This window comes from Staurois parvus, unplaced genomic scaffold (assembly GCF_062004578.1).
Source record: "Staurois parvus isolate SC_StPar_1 unplaced genomic scaffold, SC_StPar_1.0 ptg000025l, whole genome shotgun sequence".
NCBI classification, from domain to species: domain Eukaryota; kingdom Metazoa; phylum Chordata; class Amphibia; order Anura; family Ranidae; genus Staurois; species Staurois parvus.
The window spans coordinates 10,868,647-10,894,262 of record NW_028317821.1 but is presented as its reverse complement, the minus strand read 5'-3'; the positions used below and the strand labels follow the sequence as shown (position 1 = coordinate 10,894,262).

The following is a 25,616-nucleotide window of genomic DNA, read 5'->3' as shown; positions in this document are numbered from 1 at the left end:
AGTAACAATTCTGTGGCCCTAAGTAACAGTTCTGTGGCCCTCAGTAACAATTCTGTGTCCCTGATTAACGTTTCTGTGGCCCCAAGTAACAGTTCTGTGGCCCTCAGTAACAATTCTGTGTCTGTGCGAGTAACAATTCTGTGTCTGTGCGAGTAACAATTCTGTGTCTGTGCGAGTAACAATTCTGTGGCCCTAAGTAACGGTTCTGTGGCCCTCAGTAACAGTTCTGTGTCCCTGTGTAACAATTCTGTGTCTGTGCGAGTAACAATTCTGTGGCCCTAAGTAACAGTTCTGTGGCCCTCAGTAACAATTCTGTGTCTGTGCGAGTAACAATTCTGTGTCTGTGCGAGTAACAATTCTGTGTCTGTGCGAGTAACAATTCTGTGGCCCTAAGTAACAATTCTGTGGCCCTCAGTAACAATTCTGTGTCTGTCCCTGAGTAACAATTCTGTGGCCCTAACTAAAGTTTCTGTGGCCCTAAGTAACAATTCTCTGGCACTCAGTAACAATTCTGTCTGTCCCTGAGTAACAATTCTGTGGCCCTAATAACGTTTCTGTGGCCCTAAGTAACAATTATCTGGCACTCAGTAACAATTCTGTCTGTCCCTGAGTAACAATTCTCTGGCACTCAGTAACAATTCTGTCTGTCCCTGAGTAAAAATTCTGTGGCCCTAAGTAAAGTTTCTGTGGCCGTGAGTAACAATTCTCTGGCACTCCATAACAATTCTGTCTGTCCCTGAGTAACAATTCTCTGGCACTCAGTAACAATTCTGTCTGTCCCTGAGTAAAAATTCTGTGGCCCTAAGTAAAGTTTCTGTGGCCCTGAGTAACAATTCTCTGGCACTCCGTAACAATTCTGTCTGTCCCTGAGTAACAATTCTCTGGCACTCAGTAACAATTCTGTCTGTCCCTGAGTAAAAATTCTGTGGCCCTAATTAAAGTTTCTGTGGCCCTAAGTAACAATTCTCTGGCACTCAGTAACAATTCTGTCTGTCCCTGAGTAACAATTCTCTGGCACTCCGTAACAATTCTGTCTGTCCCTGAGTAACAATTCTCTGGCACTCAGTAACAATTCTGTCTGTCCCTGAGTAAAAATTCTGTGGCCCTAATTAAAGTTTCTGTGGCCCTAAGTAACAATTCTCTGGCACTCAGTAACAATTCTGTCTGTCCCTGAGTAACAATTCTCTGGCACTCCGTAACAATTCTGTCTGTCCCTGAGTAACAATTCTCTGGCACTCAGTAACAATTCTGTCTGTCCCTGAGTAAAAATTCTGTGGCCCTAAGTAAAGTTTCTGTGGCCCTGAGTAACAATTCTCTGGCACTCCGTAACAATTCTGTCTGTCCCTGAGTATGAATTCTGTGGCCCTAACTAGCGTTTCTTTGTCTATAAGTAACAGTTCTGTGGCCCTGAGTAACAATTCTGTGTCTGTGCGAGTAACAATTCTGTGGCCCTAAGTAACAGTTCTGTGGCCCTCAGTAACAGTTCTGTGTCTGTGCGAGTAACAATTCTGTGTCTGTGCGAGTAACAATTCTGTGGCCCTAAGTAAAGTTTCTGTGGCCCTCAGTAACAGTTCTGTGTCTGTGCGAGTAACAATTCTGTGTCTGTGCGAGTAACAATTCTGTGGCCCTAAGTAAAGTTTCTGTGGCCCTAAGTAACAATTCTCTGGCACTCAGTAACAATTCTGTCTGTCCCTGAGTAACAATTCTCTGGCACTCAGTAACAATTCTGTCTGTCCCTGAGTAAAAATTCTGTGGCCCTAAGTAAAGTTTCTGTGGCCCTGAGTAACAATTCTCTGGCACTCCGTAACAATTCTGTCTGTCCCTGAGTATGAATTCTGTGGCCCTAACTAGCGTTTCTTTGTCCCTAAGTAACAGTTCTGTGGCCCTGAGTAACAATTCTGTGTCTGTGCGAGTAACAATTCTGTGGCCCTAAGTAACAGTTCTGTGGCCCTCAGTAACAGTTCTGTGTCTGTGCGAGTAACAATTCTGTGTCTGTGCGAGTAACAATTCTGTGGCCCTAAGTAACAGTTCTGTGGCCTTCAGTAACAATTCTGTGTCTGTGCGAGTAACAATTCTGTGTCTGTGCGAGTAACAATTCTGTGGCCCTAAGTAAAGTTTCTGTGGCCCTAAGTAACAATTCTCTGGCACTCAGTAACAATTCTGTCTGTCCGAGTAACAATTCTCTGGCACTCAGTAACAATTCTGTCTGTCCCTGAGTAAAAATTCTGTGGCCCTAAGTAAAGTTTCTGGGGCCCTGAGTAACAATTATCTGGCACTCAGTAACAATTCTGTCTGTCCCTGAGTAACAATTCTCTGGCACTCAGTAACAATTCTGTCTGTCCCTGAGTAAAAATTCTGTGGCCCTAAGTAAAGTTTCTGTGGCCTTGAGTAACAATTCTCTGGCACTCCGTAACAATTCTGTCTGTCCCTGAGTAACAATTCTCTGGCACTCAGTAACAATTCTGTCTGTCCCTGAGTAAAAATTCTGTGGCCCTAATTAAAGTTTCTGTGGCCCTAAGTAACAATTCTCTGGCACTCAGTAACAATTCTGTCTGTCCCTGAGTAACAATTCTCTGGCACTCAGTAACAATTCTGTCTGTCCCTGAGTAAAAATTCTGTGGCCCTAAGTAAAGTTTCTGTGGCCCTGAGTAACAATTCTCTGGCACTCCGTAACAATTCTGTCTGTCCCTGAGTATGAATTCTGTGGCCCTAACTAGCGTTTCTTTGTCCCTAAGTAACAGTTCTGTGGCCCTGAGTAACAATTCTGTGTCTGTGCGAGTAACAATTCTGTGGCCCTAAGTAACAGTTCTGTGGAACTCAGTAACAGTTCTGTGTCTGTGCGAGTAACAATTCTGTGTCTGTGCGAGTAACAATTCTGTGGCCCTAAGTAAAGTTTCTGTGGCCCTCAGTAACAGTTCTGTGTCTGTGCGAGTAACAATTCTGTGTCTGTGCGAGTAACAATTCTGTGGCCCTAAGTAAAGTTTCTGTGGCCCTAAGTAACAATTCTCTGGCACTCAGTAACAATTCTGTCTGTCCCTGAATAACAATTCTCTGGCACTCAGTAACAATTCTGTCTGTCCCTGAGTAAAAATTCTGTGGCCCTAAGTAAAGTTTCTGTGGCCCTGAGTAACAATTCTCTGGCACTCCGTAACAATTCTGTCTGTCCCTGAGTAACAATTCTCTGGCACTCAGTAACAATTCTGTCTGTCCCTGAGTAAAAATTCTGTGGCCCTAAGTAAAGTTTCTGTGGCCCAGAGTAACAATTCTCTGGCACTCCGTAACAATTCTGTCTGTCCCTGAGTATGAATTCTGTGGCCCTAACTAGCGTTTCTTTGTCCCTAAGTAACAGTTCTGTGGCCCTGAGTAACAATTCTGTGTCTGTGCGAGTAACAATTCTGTGGCCCTAAGTAACAGTTCTGTGGCCCTCAGTAACAGTTCTGTGTCTGTGCGAGTAACAATTCTGTGTCTGTGCGAGTAACAATTCTGTGGCCCTAAGTAACAGTTCTGTGGCCTTCAGTAACAATTCTGTGTCTGTGCGAGTAACAATTCTGTGTCTGTGCGAGTAACAATTCTGTGGCCCTAAGTAAAGTTTCTGTGGCCCTAAGTAACAATTCTCTGGCACTCAGTAACAATTCTGTCTGTCCCTGAGTAACAATTCTCTGGCACTCAGTAACAATTCTGTCTGTCCCTGAGTAAAAACTCTGTGGCCCTAAGTAAAGTTTCTGGGGCCCTGAGTAACAATTCTCTGGCACTCAGTAACAATTCTGTCTGTCCCTGAGTAACAATTCTCTGGCACTCAGTAACAATTCTGTCTGTCCCTGAGTAACAATTCTGTGGCCCTAAGTAAAGTTTCTGTGGCCCTAAGTAACAATTCTCTGGCACTCAGTAACAATTCTGTCTGTCCCTGAGTAACAATTCTCTGGCACTCAGTAACAATTCTGTCTGTCCCTGAGTAAAAATTCTGTGGCCCTAATTAAAGTTTATGTGGCCCTAAGTAACAATTCTCTGGCACTCAGTAACAATTCTGTCTGTCCCTGAGTAACAATTCTCTGGCACTCAGTAACAATTCTGTCTGTCCCTGAGTAAAAATTCTGTGGCCCTAATAACGTTTCTGTGGCCCTAAGTAACAATTCTCTGGCACTGAGTAACAATTCTGTCTGTCCCTGATTATGAATTCTGTGGCCCTAACTAGCGTTTCTTTGTCCCTAAATAACGATTCTGTGGCCCTCATTAACAAGTCTGTGTCCCTGAGTAATGGTTCTCTGTCCCTAAGTAACTTTTCTCTGTCCCCAATTATCGTCTCTGTGGCCCTAACTCTGTCCCTGTCCCTAGTACAGAGCGGTCTGCCTCTGTTCAATAACTGCAGGCAAATGAAGAATTCCAAAATGGCCGCTATTTATAGCTCGACCATTACACAGTGCTGGCTGGCTGGCTGCTGATTGGCTGATGCGATCACATGTAGTTGAGGAATGCATTATGGGTCAGCGCGCCTTGTCTGCGCGCCTTCCCAGACATCCCCGCTCCGTCGCCGCACATGTCAGCCGCCATTTTCTGAAAAATTTCGATTCGCGCGTCCGAATTAGGCTATTTTTCGGATTCGGCACGAATCGAAATTTTTCCGATATTCGACTCGAATTCCACTTCGGATACTTCGATTCGCTCATCTCTAGCTGCTATATATAAGATTTGTTTTTGGAATGTTTCTGTACTCCTAAATATAGAATATATTAAAATACTTATGCCAATGAAAACACTCTCACATTGTTAACACAAGTGTCAGATAAGCATAACACTTGTGTGTTACAGTACATTTCTGAAAAAAAAAAAATGTGCAATTATGATTGTGATCATAATGGCTTCTCTTAAGAAATTGTATAATGTATATTTGCAGTGTTCACCATAAAGTAATTTTTAAGTGACTTTCACATTTATGCTTTTTCTTTCGTATTTATTTTGCTATGTTCAGTAGAGAGGTTTGTAGATTAATCATTTGACTTATCCCATTTAACACAAGCACAACCACTGTGTAGCACTGCAGAAATGCCAACATACAGTATATAAGGAGCAAATATGGTTGACACCATGCACAGTACATACTGTATATTGTATAAAATTACAAACTGTAGCAGAAAAGAAAACAATAACACATATACAACCCAATTCCAATAAAGTCAGGGCACTGTGTAAAATATACATTATTTGCAATGCTTTGCAAATCTTGTAAACCCAAATTTATTCACAATAGTAAATAGAAAACATAAACATAAAACATAACATAAAATGTTTAAACTGCGAAAATGTACAATTTGAAAAAAAAATAAGGTAATTTTGAAATTGATGGCAGGAATATGTCTCCAAAAAGTTGGGTCAGGGCAACAAAAAGCTGGCAAAGTATAACCCTAATTCTCCAAAAATTGGGTTGTATCAAGCAAATCTCTTTTACACATACATTACAAATAAAAAACACAAGACAAAAAAAATCACATTTGAAAAGACTATACATTTCTTCTTTAATTAGTTTACATACATTGCTTATAAATTTAAATATAATCAACTTGTTTTTATCATTCTCAGGTGATATTCAAGAACTTTATGACACAAAATTATCAAGGGGACATGTTGCTGCATTTTCTGATGATTGTGACTTAGCATCACTACAAGAAATTGCCATGAAAATAGGAATACAGGTACTAGATCAATGTCCAAAGTTCACAGGAGTTCTTCAAAAGGATCTCACTTATTTTCTTCCTATATGATCCTGTTGATATTGCATTCCCTCTACTGCTGAAGGGTAGGTAAACATTTTCATTTGAAAGTGCCATGGATGTGGCAGATTTAGGCGCCACAAATTCAACTCTCTGAATTTCAAAACATCACTGCGGCAAACTTTTATTCAAATCTTAACTGCCCCCTCAAAAAAATACATATAATGTATTGCAGCTTACCAATTCTTAGATGTGGTGGCAAAAGTGCCACTTTGATGGTTGAGACAAGCCATTGACCACTCACCAAGGTCAGCTTTTATTCATTTATGTTAAACCTATAATTTTTTAGTTGTCTGAAGTTGAGCTTTTGCAATAGGTCTGGAGGTACATGGGTACATGGGCAGCCAAAGATTTATAGACAAAGATAGCCAAAAAAACCCATAAACTGTGTTCTTTTGCCAACGCACAGTGATATTTAGTCATGCGTCTTCTCTTGCAGAACAGTTACATGGGATTTCTTGACTACAGGAAGAAAACTATTCAGAAGCTAAGTATAAGCCCAAGCACTTGTTCCTTTAACCCAGGAGTATTTGTAGCCAACATGACTGAGTGGAGGCAACAGCACATCACAAAGAAGCTGGAAAAATGGATGAAGAAAAATGTGGAGTAAGTCACTTAGTGCATGCCTAAAGCCCAACTGTGGGAATTTTAAAAATTAACCCACATCCCCGCTGCAAAGGGTAACTGCTAATTTTGTCTAGGGAAGAGGAGAAGCACTTTAACCTAAACTTTTAACTCCGCCCCCCTAGAAGATGGAGCACCATCACACTCTAGTGTTGTATTGTCCTTTGTCGTCATCATGTCCGTTGCAGGGCTTTGGATCCTGCATCGCTCTTGAAGATGTCAGGACCTTAGACCACTGGAGCATTGGGGAGAGTTGAGCTTTAATAATTGTCATGTCAATAACAAACTTTTAAATATTTACATATGCATAAAATCTAAATGCTTGGTTCCTACAACCTCATAGATGTGTATCTGCAATGTGAGATCTAGGGCACTGCTGCCCCTGATTGCTAGTCTCAGGAGAGTTAAAGTGAGGTTTGGTACTGTGCTCACTGTTCTCCTTCCTGGATGCACTGAAATTAGGAAACAGAACCCTGCTTCTACCAAGATCGCTGTCTCCATGCAGACACACAGTGCAAGTGAAGACATGGCAAGTAATAAATGATGAGCTGTAAGGTGACCACAGTAAATACTGGTGACTATTTGTCCTCTGCCTACTTTTTTAGGTGCAGTTTCCACAGTTTAATTACTCTTTGAGTGTGCTATGTGTGTAGCGCTTATGCCCACAGGTGCTGCTAGTGATGGTGGGTTCTCTGTTGTGCCATGACTCAATAAACTGCTCAATCCCCACTGACATTCCTGGTTGTGCTTTGAAACTTGCTCACACCTGTGTGACTTATAAATTGAAGGTATACTAACGCTCATCAGTACACAGAAAGTAAACCACCAACAGACAAATGGTAGATTCATTAAATGTATTATATCAAGGCAGTTAAACGGTGTATAAAGAAAAAAAAAAGAACACCTTCAAAGCAGCAAAAACTAGGTAAAGTGATCCATAGCAGTGGCCCATAGCGACCATAACAGGGTGATTTAACTTACCTGAGTCAGAATCAGTTAACACAATAATAGTGATCTTGAGTGCACCCCTTTAATGGGTGGATCCATGGTGCCTAATAAGAGTCACCCCAGAAATGACTAAAGTACAGTTTTTGGTACAGCCAGTTTTTGGTAAGGCCTTTCTGTAGGTTGTACACAGTTCCTTGAGGAACGTGGGCAATGACTGACCAATTGGGTTTCTAGGTAAGAACAGTCTTAAGATAAAGCCAGTCGTCTGCAGCCCTACAGTCTCTCTAGCTCTCTATACCCACAACCTACTCCTGTTTCTGTTCACGGGAAGGGTGTGAATGAAGTGAGCAAGCTCTGCACACCCGGCTACATGTGTCATGTGTTATGTTAAGGCAGCTTATTTATTTTGAATGAGCTACCAACACACTGCAATGCATGTTTTAAGTGGCACAATTTGGAGTCTCTTTTTCTGTTTCTTCTTGTGGGAGAGTACCCATTATCCTTATAGATCAAGAATGCTGGAAAGCCGGATGGCACAGGAGTTCTGCATTTCCCTTATTGACACAAATTAGTATTGACCATTATACAAGTAAGGTCCTACTATCTGGTGAGTCTTCACCTTGACCATATGGTGGCACTTAGTGTTCGTCATAGAATTTGAAATTTTGTGCACTGATTTCTTCATATGGTAATTGCCTAATCTTCAGAAGTCTATGACTGGACATTTATTTTATGATTGCTATTGAGGATATGGTAGGTGGATGGCAAATGCACCAGATTGGTTTTGTATTTCAATAGTTTCTTTTATAGCCCTGCAATTTCAACTTAAATGTAGCATTTACCAAACATTTACAGCAAGTGAATCAATCACTGTAATTTAAAACACATATCCCCAAGAAGATACACATGCAGTGAATATTTGGTGAATGTCACATTTCACTGCTTTATAAATAAACAGTTGCGCTAAAAAGTTTGCATTCCCTTGGAGACTTGGTAATATCCAGTATGTACTGTTTTTAAAGAAAACATGAGTGAGCAGGCAAAATACATTTATTTCTTATGGAATTCATATTCAACTGTAGGTCATAACGGAATGGTACAATCATAAAATAAAACATGGCAGCAAGTTAACAAATGAAATGACCCCTGTTCAAAACTCTGCACACCCTTAGTTCTTAATACTGTGTATTGCCCCCTTTAGCATCAATGACAACATGCAGTCTTTTGTAATATTTGTCTATGTGGCCCTGAATTCTTGCAGGTGGTATAGCTGCCCATTTGTTTTGGCAAAATGCCTCCAGGTCTTGCAAAGTCTTTGATCGTCTTGCATGAACCGCACAATTAAATCTCCAGAGAGTAGCTTGATAATATTAGGATCAGGAGACTGTGATGGCCACTGCACAACCTTCACCTATTTCTGCTGCAACCACTGGAGGGTCAACTTGCCCTTGTGGTTAGGGTAATAGTTGTGCTGGGAAGTCCAAGAGCTTCCTATGCATAGTTTTCATGCAGAAGAATGCAAATTGTCTGCCAGTATTTTCCGATAACATGCTACATTCATCTTGTCACCAATTTTCACAAGATTCGCCGTGCCTTTAGAGCTCACACACACCCAAAACATCAGTGGGGATGGTATTCTTGTCGCTATAGGCCTTGTTACCCCTCTCCAAACATAGTGCTTATGGTTGTAACCCTAAAGTTCTATTTTGGTCTTGTCACTCCAGATTACAGTGTGCCAGAAGCTGTGAAGTGTGTCAAGATGTGGTCAGGCATATTGTAATGGGGCTTTTTTTTGTGGCATTGGTGCAGTAAAAGCTTGTTTCTGGTAACTCCACCATGAATCTCCTTGAAACAACCACACTGTCTTTGTCCAGACCTGTATTTCTTCCGAGGTTGCCTATGGGTTTTTCTTTGTATCTTGAACAATTCCTCTGGCAGTTGTGGCTGCAATCTTTCTTGGTCTACCTAACCTTGGCTTGGTATAAATAGAGCCGAATTAAAAGGTATGCGCTAATAACAAACTTATACAAAAGTGTATATCATCATCAAAAAAACATTAGTGTTTTAAATAAATAATTATAGTGTCCAAACATAAATTAGTGTCCAAAAAATATATATATATCTTCAGTGACTTGAACCAATTGTGAAAAATCCACCACCAAAGGAGATTAAATGAACTCACCAGAGCTAATGGCTAGTCAGATTATAAACCAGCAACAGCGCTTGTGCTCTGGGAGAAATGAACCCGATGTCCAAATAGATATGGTGATGTTTCAGATACTTCCTGATAATAATCACAGACAAACAACTTTGCAGCCCAAGCTCTTATGATGAACTTCTCCACTCTCTCATATCTCCATGAGAGCATGCAGTACACTCAGGGACAAAAAAGAGAACATAATGGTGCAATACGTTTTTTTCATTTATCTCTTTAATAAAAAAGGTATAAGGAAACTCACAAACAAGGTGTCCAACAGACACCAGCTTCAATCGCTACCGCCCCTTGATGACGTCGGTGTGACGAAACCGGTTAGGCGTAGCCTACTCGATGTGGACGTTAGAGAGTCTTGCTGTTCTGTGCTGTATGGGAGAGATCTGCGGTGAGCGTTAACTGTATCTCAACCCTTTTTTGCGATTGAAGCTGGTAAAGAGATAAATGAAAAAAACGTATTGCACCATTATGCTCTCTTTTTTGTCCCTGAGTGTACTGCATGCTCTCATGGAGGTATGAGAGAGTGGAGAAGTTCATCATAAGAGCTTTGGCTGCAAAGTTGTTTGTCTGTGATTATTATCTGGAAGTATCTGAAACATCACCATATCTATTTGTACATCGGGTTCATTGCTCCCAGAGCACAAGCGCTGTTGCTGGTTTATAATCTGACCAGCCATTAGCTCTGGTGAGTTCATTTAATCTCCTTTGGTGGTGGATTTTTCACAATTGGTTCACGTCACTGAAGATATATATATATTTTTTGGACACTAATTTATGTTTGGACACTATAATTATTTATTTAAAACACTAATGTTTTTTGGATGATGATATACACTTTTGTATAAGTTTGTTATTAGCGCATACCTTTTAATTCGGATTATTGTTGCCAAAATTTATTTTGGGTGGGATATGCTGCTGACATTTTGGTGTTTTTTGTAAGTGGCGCTTTTTTTCTTTTTTAATTTGGTATTGGTATAAATAGAGCCCCTTATTTTCCACTTCTTAATAAGTGATTGAACAGTACTGACTGACATATTCAAGGCTTTGGATATCTTTTTATTTCCTTTTCCATCTTTACCCTATTACGCAGGTCTTTTGACAGTTTTTTCTACTCCCTATTGTGACGGACGCGGCGTCAGACCCCCAGCCCTTCTCACCAACTCGTGACCGAAGGACTAGCCAATCTAAAACTGCGCTGTCACGTGCGTAACAATGCCACGCTCAGCTGTACCCTGCACAAAGATTTTCCAGCTAATGGACCACAATCTATGTACTGCAGCCTGAGAGTGATTGTTTCTGGGTCAGGTTAATTACGCAATTAACCCTTCACACTGCCACCACCTCCCTTTTGTACAGAGAAAGAGGAAACTCACCAATCTTAGCAGTAACACTATGATGTTTGAATAAGCGTCTGCATACACACTGTCACCGCAGGCAGATGTATACAGAAGTTTTTCAAAACACACAGTAGCGCTCTTCAGAGGAAGGGATTCTTAGTTTGAATTAAAGAGATTTAGAAACAGTTCAACACTTTTCAGATAATAGGATTTATTACTAAAAAGGTCAAAATGGTGCAACAAAAATATTTACAGAAAAAGATGTAGCCAATATATATATATATATATATATATATATATATATATATATATATATAAATACAGAGAGCAATACCACAACAGAGAGATAACAGAAAGAAGTTTAGAGAGGTAGGATAATTGCCGTCAGCCTTGGTTTAAGCAGCTTCAAAGGTTCTGAGCAAAAGGGTGCCTTTTCTCCCAAAGTTGATTCCTGATGTTAAAAGGGAGATCTCTTCAACTTCTCTCTCTCAGGCCTGACAGCCTATTTTCTAGTCCACCAGCAGGGTGTCTCCTTAAAGCAGAGAACCAATCGCCTCATTTGGGGAGGGTGTTTAGGCGGGGAACTCTGCTATGACCAAATTCCTCACACGTTTATACCATGGTCAATAGTCTTCCATAGGTACATGGAGCATCCTATCCACTGGTAGGATAATATGCATAATCATCTGCTGAACGTCTAGATATCAGATATGACATATCTACATGTGACGGTTAAAGAGATATCGCTTTCTGCTCTCGGGTAGACTTAATCTAGGGGTGTAAGATATCAGGCGACTCGCATTAAACTGAGCTATCCAAATATATGCTTTGTTCGATTGTATGTATTCCCTATTTTAAGTTATGAAAAGTAGTTTTTAAATGGGATGTATGTTTTACGGCCATCCTGGAATATCCTTCATGTCCAGTGAAGGACTGGTTTATAGCTTTACGATCATCTCCAAGCAAGAGTCTCACAGACATACTGGGCCCAGGCTAACTGGGGTTTATAACCATGAAGCTATCCAGCTGTGTCTGATGCCTTGTGACCTCAGCATACACACAGACCACATTCCTGAGGGAGGGGGATTGGAGGGAGAGAGAATGATACAAGATGGTGAATCTTGAGCAAGATGGATGACCGCGTCCATATCAGTGTACACAATTGCTACACCTATGGCTCAGTATCTAGCTTGCTCAGTGCATCTACATGAGAGCTAACAAACTCATTGACTATATATAGACAGACACTAAGTGCAACTTAAAAAGTCACAGATGTGGGAAATAAACCTTTAATTGCCATTTTAACCTGTGTGTGTCACCTTGTGTGTCTGTTACCAAGGCCAAACATTCCAGGGTATGTAAACTTTTGATCATGGCCATTTGGGTGATTTCTGTTATCGTTATGATTTTAAAAGGGGCCAAATAAATGGCTTCATATGATCACTATCCTTAAAAGACAGTTTTTGTGGCATGATCAGTCATATTTTCAATATCAATGCCAACATTTTACAATTTCTTCCTAGGTATGCAAACTTTTGAGTACAACTGTACTCTTCAGTGAGTATGAAAGAGATCAATACAATGGCCGTTTATTAGCAACACTGTGCTTTCTTGCAGAGAGAATCTTTACAGCAGCACTGTTGGTGGAGGTGTAGCTACTCCTCCCATGCTTATTGTCTTCCATGATAAACATTCCCCAATTACTCCAAACTGGCACATCAGACATTTGGGTGAGTACACTCTGTCATTTCATCATGCAGAGATGCTGTTTAGGTAAATGATGTAACTATAATTTTATCAAAAAAAGTATTAACATTTAAATAGAATTTAAACCAATCTGCCGAATGCACATTTTAAACACGTAAGTGAACTATGCTACTCACCCAAATATTTGGAATTTTGTTCATCCCTTCTCGCAATTCTCACTCTTAACACAATGTATAGCTAGAGGGTGGCATCACTCTTTAAAGATGAAGCCCATACAGAAAAAACATCAGTTGATGCGGATATGTTCCTTAGTATTTTTAAAAGCAACTACTGTAAATATTTGAATTTGACCTCTTGAAAAACCTTGTACAACAAAGCTCAGATTGAGGATTGAAGTGCAGCACAAGGGGCTAGTCTGTTGTGCTTCAGTGCTTATATGCTAATAAGAAGTATGCTGATAGGAAGGGAGAGGAGAGTGACCTGGAGGTGAGAACATCAATTTGATGATTCTTTACTGTCCAATCTGAGCTGGATGCAGAGACAAGACCTAGTTGTATTATTTACATGCAGTTCTCCATGCTGGCATTCCTGTCTTGAAAAGCTTGGGACTGGATGGACAAAAATACAAGTTTTCACTGGTAAAACAACTCTCCCATATGTATGTCATCTGTGTACTTAGCTGTTTGCCTGGAGTTCAGCTTTAAAGCAGGACACTGCTTTATTGGATATTATTTTCTTTGTGTCCAAAGTTTTTAGGGAATTCGAGCATCAATTTGAGGATGTAAACTGGCCAGTAAAAGTTTGAGGTGGCAAGGATCTGTTATCCTCAAGCAATCTAGATGTATTACATTTCAAGGCTTACTTTCAAGTATATATTTTCTTTGAATACCTGATTTGATGTCCCTGCAAGGATCACTAATGGGTCTATTTATAAATAAATTCCTGTAGCATGTCAAAGCATTTGCACAACCGTAGTGAATAACATATTAATGTGTCTATTATGTACAGTGAAGGAAATAAGTATTTGATCCCCTGCTGACTTTGAATGTTTGCCCACTCACAAAGAAATGATCAGTCTAAAAATCAGATGGTAGGTGTATTGTAACACTGAGAGACAAAATAGCAACAAAATATTCACAAGAAATGCATGTCTAACAAATTATGCACCGATTTGCATGTTCATGAGGTAAATACGTATTTGATCCCCTATCATTCAGCAGGATTTCTGGCTACCAGGTGTCTTTCATATAGGTAACAAACTGAGATTAGAAGCAGTCTCTTAAAGGGAGTGCTGCTAATTTAATTTTTTACCTGTATAAAAGACACCTGTCCAGAGGAGCAATCAAACAATCAATCAGATTCCAAACTCTCCACCATGGCAAAGACCAAAGAGCTGTTGACCTACACAAGGCTGGACTGGGCTACCAAACTATCACCAAGCAGCTTGGTGAGAAGGTGACAACAGTTGGTGCAATCATTCGCAAATGGAAGAAACACAAAACAGTTGTCAGTCTCCTTGGGTCTGGTGCACCATGCAAGATCTCACCTCGTGGAGTGTCAATGATCATGAGTACAGTGAGCAATCATCCCAGAACTACACATGAGGATCTTGTTAATGATCTCCAGGCAGCTGGGACCACAGTCACCAAGAAAACAATTGGTAGCACACTACGCCGACAAGGATTTAAATCCTGCAGTGCCCGCAAGGTCCCTCTGCTCAAGAAAGCACATGTCCAGGCCCATCTGAAGTTTGCCACTGAACATCTGAATGATGCAGAGGAGGACTGGTTGAAAGTGTTGTGGTCAGATGAGAAAAAAATTGAGCTCTTTGGCATCAACTCAACTCACCGTGTTTTGAGGAGGAGGAATGCTGCCTATGACCCAAAGAACACCAAGCCGACTGTCAACCATGGTGGTGTAAACATTCTGCTTTGGGGGTATTTTTCTGCTAAGGGGACAGGACAACTGCACCGCATCAAAGGGACGATGGACGGGGCAATGTACCATCAAATCTTGGGTGAGAACCTTCTTCCCTCAGCCAGGGCATTGAAAATGGGTCGTGGATGAGTGTTCCAGCATAACAATGACCCAAAACACACGGCCAAGGCAACAAAGGAGTGGCTCCAGAAGAAGCACATGAAGGTCCTGGAGTGGCCTAGCCAGTCTCCAGACCTTTGTGAGTGGGCAAACATTCAAAATCAGCAGGGGATCAAGTATTTTCCCCCTTCCTGATTTTTTTTTTTTTGCATATATGTCACACTTAAATGATTCAGATCATCAAAAAAAAATTAATATTACACAAAGATAACACAAAATGCAGTTTTTAAATGATGATTTAATTATATAATAAATAAATAATAATAAAGTGTTACTAAACCCAGGACCCTGCATTCACTAGATCTGGTCCCCCACAGTACACAGAACATAAAAGTGCAATTATTTTAGTAAATATAAACTGCTAAATACCTTTGCTCATCAGCAGTTACTTAGTTAGTCTGGCTGAAAAAAAGACAAGTCCATCTAGTTCAACCATTAAAAAAAAAAAAATGTTTATATATATATATATATATATATATGTGTGTGTGTGTGTGTGTGTCAAATATTAGTGAGCGCTAGGAACAACAGGAGAACCGGTGGGGGACCCGAGAAGAGGAGGATTGAGGCTGCTCTGTGCAAAACCACTACACACAGCAGGTGATAAGAATGCCCTGCTAATAATTGTTGCTGACCTTCGCACAAACCTTGGCTGTTATGGTGATGATATTATCAAGTCTCCCAATATTGATCAGTTAGCTTCTCGCAGTATTTTATTCACTAATGCTTATGCAGGATTTGCCACTGCAAGGCAGCATGTCTATTCCTGTAATGGAGAAGTAATATGCTCTTCAGAGGGATTTCTGTATAAAGCCTGGTTGATTTATATTTCTGGTGAGTACATAGTGGTGGAGGATTGTCAAGAATGTACTCTGCATGGATGTCACTTCAACGTTTTGGTCATTATTGATTCGTATTAACACTGAAAGACACTTCACTCTTTGGACTTTATTTATAGTTATTTCCACTTATATGTTTGATTTATAATAAGTCCACATAGAGATTTTGTTATTCACATATTTTATTGTATAATATATAAGCGCTGCACACACACACACACATATATATATATATATATATATATATATATTTACACACAGGTGAAACTCGAAAAATTTGAATATCGTGCAAAAATTCATTTATTTCAGTAATGCAACTTAAAAGGTGAAACTAATATATTAGATAGACTCATTACATGCAAAGCAAGATAGTTCAAGCCGTGATTTGTCATAATTGTGATGATTATGGCTTACAGCTCATGAAAACCCCAAATCCACAATCTAAGAAAATTAGAATATTGTGAAAAGGTGCAATATTCTAGGCTCAAAGTGTCCCACTCTAATCAGCTAATTAAGCCATAGCACCTGCAAAGGGTTCCTGAGCTTTTAAATGGTCTCTCCGTCTGGTTCAGTAGGAATCACAATCATGGGAACGATTGTGGACCTGACAGTTGTGCAGAAAACCATCATTGACACCCTCCATAAGGAGGGAAAGCCTCAAAAGGTAATTGCAAAAGAAGTTTGATGTTCCCAAAGTGCTGTATCAAAGCAAATTAATATAAAGTTATGTGGAAGGGAAAAGTGTGGAAGAAAAAGGTGCACAAGCAGCAGGGATGACCGCAGCCTGGAGAGGATTGTCAGGAAAAGGCCATTCAAAACTATTGGGGACTTTCACAAGGAGTGGACTGAGGCTGGAGTCAGTGCATCAAGAGCCACCACACACAGATGGATCCTGGACATGGGCTTAAAATGTCGTATTCCTCTTGTCAAGCAGCTCCTGAACAACAAACAACATCAGAAGCGTCTTACTTGGGCTAAAGAAAAACAGACCTGGTCTGTTGCTCAGTGGTCCAAAGTCCTCTTTTCTGATGAGACAACTTTTGCATCTCATTTGGAAACCAAGGACCCTGAGTATGGAGGAAGAATGGAGAGGCACAAGGACCCAGAGTATGGAGGAAGAATGGAGAGGCACACACTGCAAGATGCTTGAAGTCCAGTGTGATGTTTCCACAGTCTGTGTTGATTTGGGGAGCCATGTCATCTTCTGGTGTTGTTCCACTGTGCTTCATTAAGTCCAGGGTCAGCGCAGCCGTCTACCAGCAGATTTTGGAGCACTTCATGCTTCCTTCTGCAGACGAGCTTTATGGGGATGCTGACTTCATTTTCCAGCAGGACTTGGCACCTGCCCACACTGCCAAAAGCACCAAAACCTGGTTCAACGACCATGGGATTACTGTGCTTGATTGGCCAGCAAACTCACCTGACCTGAAAACCATAGAGAATCTATGGGGCATTGCCAAGAGAAAGATGAGAGACATGAGACCAAACAATGCAGAAGAGCTGAAGGCCGCTATTGAAGCATCCTGGTCTTCCATAACACCTCAGCAGTGCCACAGGCTGATAGCTTCCATGCCACGCCGCATTGAGGCAGTAATTGCTGCAAAAGGGGCCCAAACCAAGTACTGAGTACATATGCATGCTTATACTTTTCAGAGGTCCGATATTGTTCTATGTACAATCCTTGTTTTATTGATTGCATGTAATATTCTAATTTGCTGAGATTGTGGATTTGGGGTTTTCATGAGCTGTAAGCCATAATCATCACAATTATGACAAATCACAGCTTGAACTATCTTGCTTTGCATGTAATGAGTCTATCTCATATATTAGTTTCACCTTTTAAGTTGCAATACTGAAATAAATGAACTTATGCACGATATTCTAATTTTTCAAGTTTCACCTGTATGTATATATATATATATATATATATATATATAGATAGATATAAATAAAAAAAAGTTATAATCCTATACCCACAGTTGATACAGAGGAAGGCAAAAAAAAAAAACCCAGAAAAGCATGATCCAATTTGCTCCTGCGGGGGAAAAAATTCCTTCCTGATCCCCCGAAAGACAGTCAGATATTCCCTAGATCAACTTTACCTATAAATGTTAGTATCCAGTTATATTCCAATCAGTGATCATATGCAGAGTAGTAAGCAAGATGTCACTTGTGACATCATTGCTTACTACGTGTGAAATCTGTGAATGATCACAGAGGTCACATGGTACAAGGCTATTCACAACAGCCTTGTACCATGTGACAAGCTGTGACCAATCACAGCTCACTCAGTAGTTCTCAATGGCTGTAAGAATGCAGCCAGAGAGAAGGAGAAATGATTGCTTTTACAGCCTTTATGGGTGTAAAAGCAATGTGTAAAAAAAAAAAAAAAAAATCTTCATCACACCCCACAAGTAGTACAGTGTCACCATGGTGACACTGTACTGCTAGGGTGACAGTATGTAAAAAAAAAAACAAAAAAAAAAACATAAATAACAATATAAAAAAATAAAAAAAATGTAAAAAACATTTTTTTAAAAATTATAATTTTTGGTTAAAAACTAATTTGACTTTTTTTTTTACTAAAAAGAAAACGGAATACATTTTGGCCAAGATTTATGATGAAATATTTATTTGCAAAATTTTATAAGAAAAACACTTTTTTTTTAAATTTTTGGACTTTTTCATTTACATAGCAAAAAAAATAAAAATCCCAGGGGTGAATAAATACCACTAAAATAAAGCTTTATCTGTCTCAAAAAAATGCTAAAAAATTCATATAGGTACAGTGTTGCATGACCGCGCAATTGTTATTCAAAGTGTGATAATGCTGAAAGCTGAAAATTGGCCTGGACAGGAAGGGGGTGAAAGTGTCCGGACAGGAAGTGGTTAAGGGAAAGAAGCTGTCCAAACCTGCTTGGCCCTGTGTGAAAAAGCAATTGCCACTCCCCTCTTACTAAATCATGAGTGAACTTTGATTAACCACATTTTATGGGAAAGCTGAGTTAAATTTAACTTGCCAGACATGTTAAATCAAGAAATCACTTAAATAAAGTGATACTAAAGCCTCCTTTTTTTGTTTTTTTCTTAAATAACAAGCATGTCATATTTATCTGCATTTACGTGCACCTTTGAAGTAGTTTTGCACAGAGCAGCCAGATCATCCTCTTCTTGGGTCCGATGCCCGCGATTCTGGCTCCTCTCCCCTGAGCAGTTCCCACATAGCAAGCCGCTTGCTGTGGGGGCACTGGTACGTGCTCAAGCCCCAAGCCCCAGTATATCCCCAAGCCCCACTCTCTGCTTCCATAAGACACAGCAGAGTGGGACTCTGCCCCGTCCACCACCCCCTTCTCACAGGCTGTGAAGAACAGCAGTGAGAGCCAATGGCTCCTGCTGCTGTGTCTCAGCCAATAAATAGAGAGAGACCCGGGATGTGCACATCTCTGGACCGAGATCAGGCTCAGGTTTGTATTGGGGGGGAGGGAGGGCCGCTGCACACTGAATGTTTTGTACCTTCATGCATCCAATGCATGAAGGTAAAAAAACCTTAAGACTGTAGAACCACTTTAAATAGAAGCTGTCTGACAAAGTAAAGCACGCTAAAAGATCTCAAAAAGCAACACATCATGCCGCGATCTAAAAAAATTCAAGCACAGATGAGAAACAAAGTAATTGACATGTATCAGTCTGGCAAGGGTTACAAAGCCATTTCTAAGGCTTTGGGACTCCTGCGAACCATGGTGAGAGCCATTATCCACAAATGGAGAAAACTTGGAACAGTGGTGAACTTTCCCAGCCTATCAAAATTACTCCCAAGAGTGTAAAAGAACCCAGGACAACATCTAAAAAACTGCAGGCCTCACTTTCCTCAGTTAAGGTCAGTGTTCATGATTCAACTATAAGAAAGACTGAGCAAAAATGGTATCTATGGAAGAGTTACAAGGTGAAAGCCACTGCTGACCAAAAAAAAGAGAAAGGATTGTCTCAAATTTGCCAAAAAATATCTTGATTATCCCCAAGACTTTTGGGCAAATATTCTGTGGACTGATGAGACAAAAGTTGATGTTTTTGGAAGCTATGAACCCCGTTACATCTGGCGTAAAACTAAGACAGCATTTCATAAAAAGAACGTCATACCAACAGTCAAACATGGTGGTGGTAGTGTGATGGTCTGGGGCTGCTTTGCAGCTCCAGGACCTGGATGGCTTGCCATAATTGATGGAGCCATGAATTCTGTACTCTAACAGAAAATCCTGAAGGAGAATGTCCAGCCATCAGCTCATGACCTCAAGCTCTTGTACACCTGGGTTATGCAGCAAGACTATGATCTGAAACACACCAGCAAGTACACCTCTTAATGGCTAAAAAAAACCAAAATAAAGGTTTTGGAGTGGCCTAGTCAAAGTCCAGACTTAAGTCAGATTGAGATGCTATGGCATGACCTTTAACAGGCTGTTCATGCTCAAAAAACCCCTAATGTGGCTGGATTAAAACAATTCTGCAAAGAAAAGTGGGCTAAAATTTCTCCACAGCGATGTGAAAGACTCATTGCCAGTAATCGCAAATGTTTGATTGCAGTTGTTGCCAGCAAGTGTGGCACAACCAGGTATTAGGTTTAGGGGGCAATTACTTTTTCACAAAGGGCCAGACAGAGTTGGATAGCTTTTTCTCCTAATACATTGTCATCATTTAAATACTGCATTTTGTATTTACCTGGGCTATCTGTGTAATATTAAATTTTGTTTGATGATCTGAATCATTTACGTGTGACAAATATGCAAAAAATAAAAAGAAATGAGGAAGGGGCAAATTATTTTTTTCACAGCACTGTATTTCCTATGATTGTCAGCTCCATCTAGTGACTATAATATGGTGTTTTCCTGATTGAAGTATTTTCAGGAAAATATTGAATTATGGCCACAATCATAGAAAATATACATATTAAACATATTATGGGGATTATTTGCGAACGCTGTGACATTCATACAGCAATTTTTTAAATAAATAGACCTGTGTCTTAAGGCATATGTTATGGTGGCTGATTTTTTATTCACTACGTCGTATCTAAAGTGGAACTGTGTTTTGGATACAAGGGGGGAAAAGTCCTCTTTTTTGGTGGGACTTTAATGGCACAATTTACTTGTATGATAAATTTCAACAATTCAGAAAAGATTTTTTATAAAAACAGTATGAAATTTAATTTTTACAATCTTCAAAAATAAATATAAAGCTACAATACATATTGCGGCGGTGTCCTCAAAGATGGTATTGCAAATCTAATCATGGATCATGCATGGTTTGCACTTGACGCGTTTCGAGATCAACAAAAATCTCTTCTTCAGAAGTGCTCAAGAAAGCATGACGTATGATTCCATGTGAGGTAAAAACCGCCAGGAAATATTAAGAACAAATTGTTATTTGAACACAGCCACAGATTTCTCATATATCTCAGGCAAAAATTATGAAACAAAAAATAAAAGAAAAAACGGAGACCAATGGATGAAAAATGCCACCCAACCTCCTCCTGAAGGGGCCCCTGCCCAAATGTACCCTCAACAAGATTACCTGCTGGTTGGTACTGATAGGGCAGTGCTACTATGAGTGTGAAGTGATGACCACAAGGAATTTGCGTGAGAAAGTGTTGATGACCTGATACAAATCAGGATTGAAATGTGAAAGACAGCTCAATATGGGGCAATATACCAGGTCTACCCAAAGAAGCTTGCTTGATGGCTGTTTTTACCTCACATGGAATCATACGTCATGTCTTCTTGAGCAATTCTGAAGAGTAGTTTATAAGTGTTATAAAATCTTATTTTAAAATGGACTGCTGTTTCTGTGTTAGCAGTATGCCTTTTTTTTTCTTTTGCAGGATGGAGTCCAGATGATCAGATTTCACAGAGTGTCCTTAGGGATGCCAAGCTGCTTCACTGGAATGGAAGATACAAACCCTGGCGAATCCCTAGCTCACACAGCAAACTCTGGGAGAGATGGTTTATTCCAGACCCCACAGGAAAGTTCCAGATTCACAAACTGTGACCTGAAGCTGTTTACTAGATCATATATTGCTGAGGACGATAAAGAGCACCTATACTTAAAGTACACCTGTCATGAGACAAACTGCCATTGCAGATCCCTTTCTGAAAATGCTAGTTGGCTGGCTGTTATCCTGCTAAAATTTCTTCTGTACTTTTTAAATCACTGACCTGGAAATATGCAAAATCAAAGAAAAGTCATAAGTCTTATCCATATCCTTGTTCTGGGAAAGTGACGGGTATTAAAGCAAAGTCAGCATGATAACCGTGCAAATAACAATTTCAGAGGATGTCAGTAATATTATGAAAAGATTCCTTTACAATACCACTTGCCCTCCAGAGGATTTACCCCCCTTCATGACCAGGCCATTTTTTGCTGTTCGGCACTGCGCTATTTCTACTGGTAATTGCGCGATTGTGCAATGCTGCACCCTAACAAAATTTATGTCCTTTTTTCACACAAATAGAGCTTTCTTTTGGTGGTATTTGATCACCTCTGAGGTTTTTACTTTTTGCACTACAAACAAAAAAAAGGCTGAATTTTAAAAAAATTTTTTATATTTTTCACTTTAAGTTGTAAAAATGTCCAATAAACTCAAAGTTAGTCACAAATTTAGGAATTTAGGCCAACATGTATTCTGCTACATGTCTTTGGTAAAAAAAAAACAATACATGTATATTAATTGCTTTGTGTGAAAGTTATACCATCTACAAACTATGGTATATATATTGGAATTTACGTAGCTTTTACTTTTTGACTGCCTATCACATTTCTTGAGGTGCTAAAATACCAGGGCAGTACAACCCCCCTCCCCAAATGACCCCTTTTTGGAAAGTAGACATCCCAAGGATTCTGCAGAGAGGCATGTTGAGTCCATGGAAAATTTTATTTTTTGCCACACATTTTTTGAAAATGACATTTTATTATTGTTTTTACACAAAGTTGTCACTTTAATGATATATTGCTCATGCATGCCATGGGTATATGTGGAATAACACCCCATAACACATTCTCCTACTGCTCCCAAGTATGGGGATACCACATGGGAGAGACTTTTTGCAGCTTAGCTACATGCACGCCCCCAAAATCTAATGACCACCTCCAGGCTTTCAAAGGGCATATTTCCTCATATCACTTCCCCACTACCTATCACAGTTTCAGAGGCTGTAAAATTCCAGGAGAGTACAAACACTCGCCAAATTACCCCTTTCTGAAAAGTAGACACCCCAAGGATTTTGATAAGAGGTATGGTGAGTATTTTACAGATATCATTTTTGTCACAGGGTTTTGAGAAAAGAAAAGAAAAAATACCTTGGAGTGTCTACTTTCCAAAAAGGGGTCATTTGGAGGTGTTGCTTCTGCTATCCTGGCATTTCAGAGCCATCAAGAGAAGCTAATGCCACACATGTCACTTTTGAAGACCAAGCCTTTTCTGACACTTTTTGTTCACATGAAAAAACTGTTTTTTTGCTAGAAAATTACATTGAACTCCCAAACATTATATTTTTTTAAAGCAGAGGCCCTAGAGAATAAAATGGTGGGTGTTAAAATTTTTTTATGTCACACAGTATTTGCGCAGCAATTTTTCAAACGCAAATCTTTTGGGAAAAATACACTTTTTAGAATTTTAATGCACAAAAACACAACATATTGCCCAATTGTTTGATAACATATAAAAGATGATTTTATGCCAAGTAAATAGATACCAAACATGACATGTTTTAAAATTGCGCATGCACGTGCAATGGCAACAATGTACAAACATTTTTGACAGGTATTCTTTTTTTGAGAAATCTAGGGTCTATTAGACTCTAGATATCTCCTCTGTCCTTACATCATCTGATCTCACCAAGATCAGTGTGATCAGATGCTTTCCCAATTTACAAATGGCGCTGTTTATATCATGCAAAACTGAAGTGATGAAATGCTTGTAGCTTCTGATTTCTTAGACTATAGAGATGATTGGAGCCATTTTGGTCAGCCAGTGGATCTGCCGTCTGCATTCTCGGATTCCCCTGAAGAGCCCAAGAAAACTGTGTAAGGTGGCTGCTTGTAAAAACAATTCAGCAGCTAATTGGCCACTAGTATTGCTTTTACATGAAAGTCGACTGCCAGCAGAAAAAAAACAATAGCAGGATGATGCCTGTAGCTGCATGATCCCGATATAACCACTCAAAGTCCAGCGATGTACCAGTACATTGCTGGTCCATGTTGGGCATATATATAACATCAGAGAACATGAGCATATGATGAATCAGGTCTGTGGACATATATGACCGCGATTCATTCTTTTTTGTAATGGCCATGTTGAGGGTTAGGCCCAAAAAAGTTTTAAATTCAGAAACTGTTATAGGTTTCCATGTGAACTGTCTGACAAGAGCTGAATTTGGGTGGGCTGCGTTGTATTGTTGTGCGTATAAATTGCTTTGGCCCACAATCAATTGGTATAAATCTTTCGTGAAAAAATAGCGGAGGGGCTAAACGCTAGTACTGGCAACGAATGGGACTGATCCTGTTAACACTGCATTTTTGGAGACACTATACTAAGCAGGCACTAGTATAGTTCTGTTCATGATCATTATATTGATCCGCACAAACACTATACTAGGAGGTGATCAGCGACCTATAGCATGAGTCTGATAGTGTGCGGGCAATCTAACGCTAACTGACCCTGAGGCTATCTGATGTTACTAGTGGCAGGAATGCAGTGATCAGTGAAAAGTTTTATATACTTACACTGTACTAATGGCACTGGCTGGGTGACGGGGCAATCAAAGAGTTAATAGGGGCAATCAAAGGGTTGTAAATGTGCTAATCTAATGTGTGTGTGTAAAATGTAGTGTGGTGTAATCTCTTCTCTTCTCTTCCTGGACCAACTGGGGGGGGGCAGCGGAGGGCGCAGGTGCGTTCAAACCCCAAAACAGGAAGTGATGCAAGATTACATCGCTTTGCTAAGAGCTGCTGCTCGCCCACAAAATGCGAGTAAGCGGTTGGCAAGTAGTTATAAAAAAAAATTAAATTTTTTTTTACAAAAATATGTATTGGTATTTTTTATTTTCTTTAACTTTTATTTTTTTTTTACCATAGTAACATTATACTACTGTGTGTGTGTGGGGCGGGGGTGATCAGGGATTGTTTTCTATTTTTTACACTTTGCTTTGCAGGAGAAATAAAGATCATTTCTCCTGCAATGCAAAGCTTGCTGTCATAAATCTAACTCCTTCATGAACTGTCACAAATGAGTTGGGTTTTTGACAGCTCAAGTTAGTGATCTGTGATTGGCTAGAGCTGATCACATGGTACAGGTTGCTGTGATTGGCCTTATGTATCATGTGACAGCTGTGGGACAATCACAGCTCACTAGGAAGAGAAGCAAAGCTGTTATGAATTCAGAACAGCTTTGCTTACATTGTGATCATGTGATCGCATAGCAATAATGTGATCGCATAGCAATCACATGATCACAAGGATCTTCATTCCGCTGTGTCTGACGAACACAGCAGTCACGGGGGGGGGGGGAAGCTCGCCTGTGTTAGTACAGCCAGAGCGATGTACGGGTATGTCGCTGTGCCTGTAGCTGCTGCCCGGCCACAGTACATTGCCATTACATACATACATGAACTCTCCACCAAAGTGGAGAAACTCAGCCAGTAAATGCAGGTGCATTTTGGAGCTCACAAGTACCTATGCTCATCTTCACACCAATTCCTTTGTGCATGCAGAACTGTATAGAGGGCCTGGACATTTCTCCAAATGCGGAAGTATCAGAGCTTATCTTTAGAGCAGAAGTTGAAATTTACTTATATGAACATCCTAAGACTCCTCAGGAATATACTATAAAGGTATGTTCAGATATCTCTAGCTGTCACTTTATACTCTTGCAAGTACATAAAGTGTTACTAAAACCCACAACAGTAAAATCTGTTCGTATATGCAGTAAAGCATGCTTGTTATACTCATTGTGGAACCTAAGGGGTTAATCCTCTGCATTATGTACAAAGGATGTTTGATCCTGTCTTCTCTGATCCTCCCCTTCTTACACAGTCCCCAATCC

General features: G+C 40.0%; 1 protein-coding gene across 1 annotated transcript in view; it reads left to right on the top strand.

Moving 5' to 3' along the window:
• GLT8D2 (glycosyltransferase 8 domain containing 2) overlaps nt 1-24,599 on the top strand; it is a 63,223-nt gene extending 38,624 nt beyond the window's left edge. Inside the window, exons 7-10 of the mRNA XM_089651832.1 lie at nt 5,575-5,687; nt 6,205-6,371; nt 12,504-12,616; nt 21,399-24,599. Coding sequence (XP_089507958.1) covers nt 5,575-5,687; nt 6,205-6,371; nt 12,504-12,616; nt 21,399-21,565 — 560 coding nt within the window. The 3' untranslated portion in view covers nt 21,566-24,599. The remainder of the gene's footprint in view (nt 1-5,574; nt 5,688-6,204; nt 6,372-12,503; nt 12,617-21,398) is intronic.
• The last annotated feature ends 1,017 nt before the right edge of the window (nt 24,600-25,616 follow it).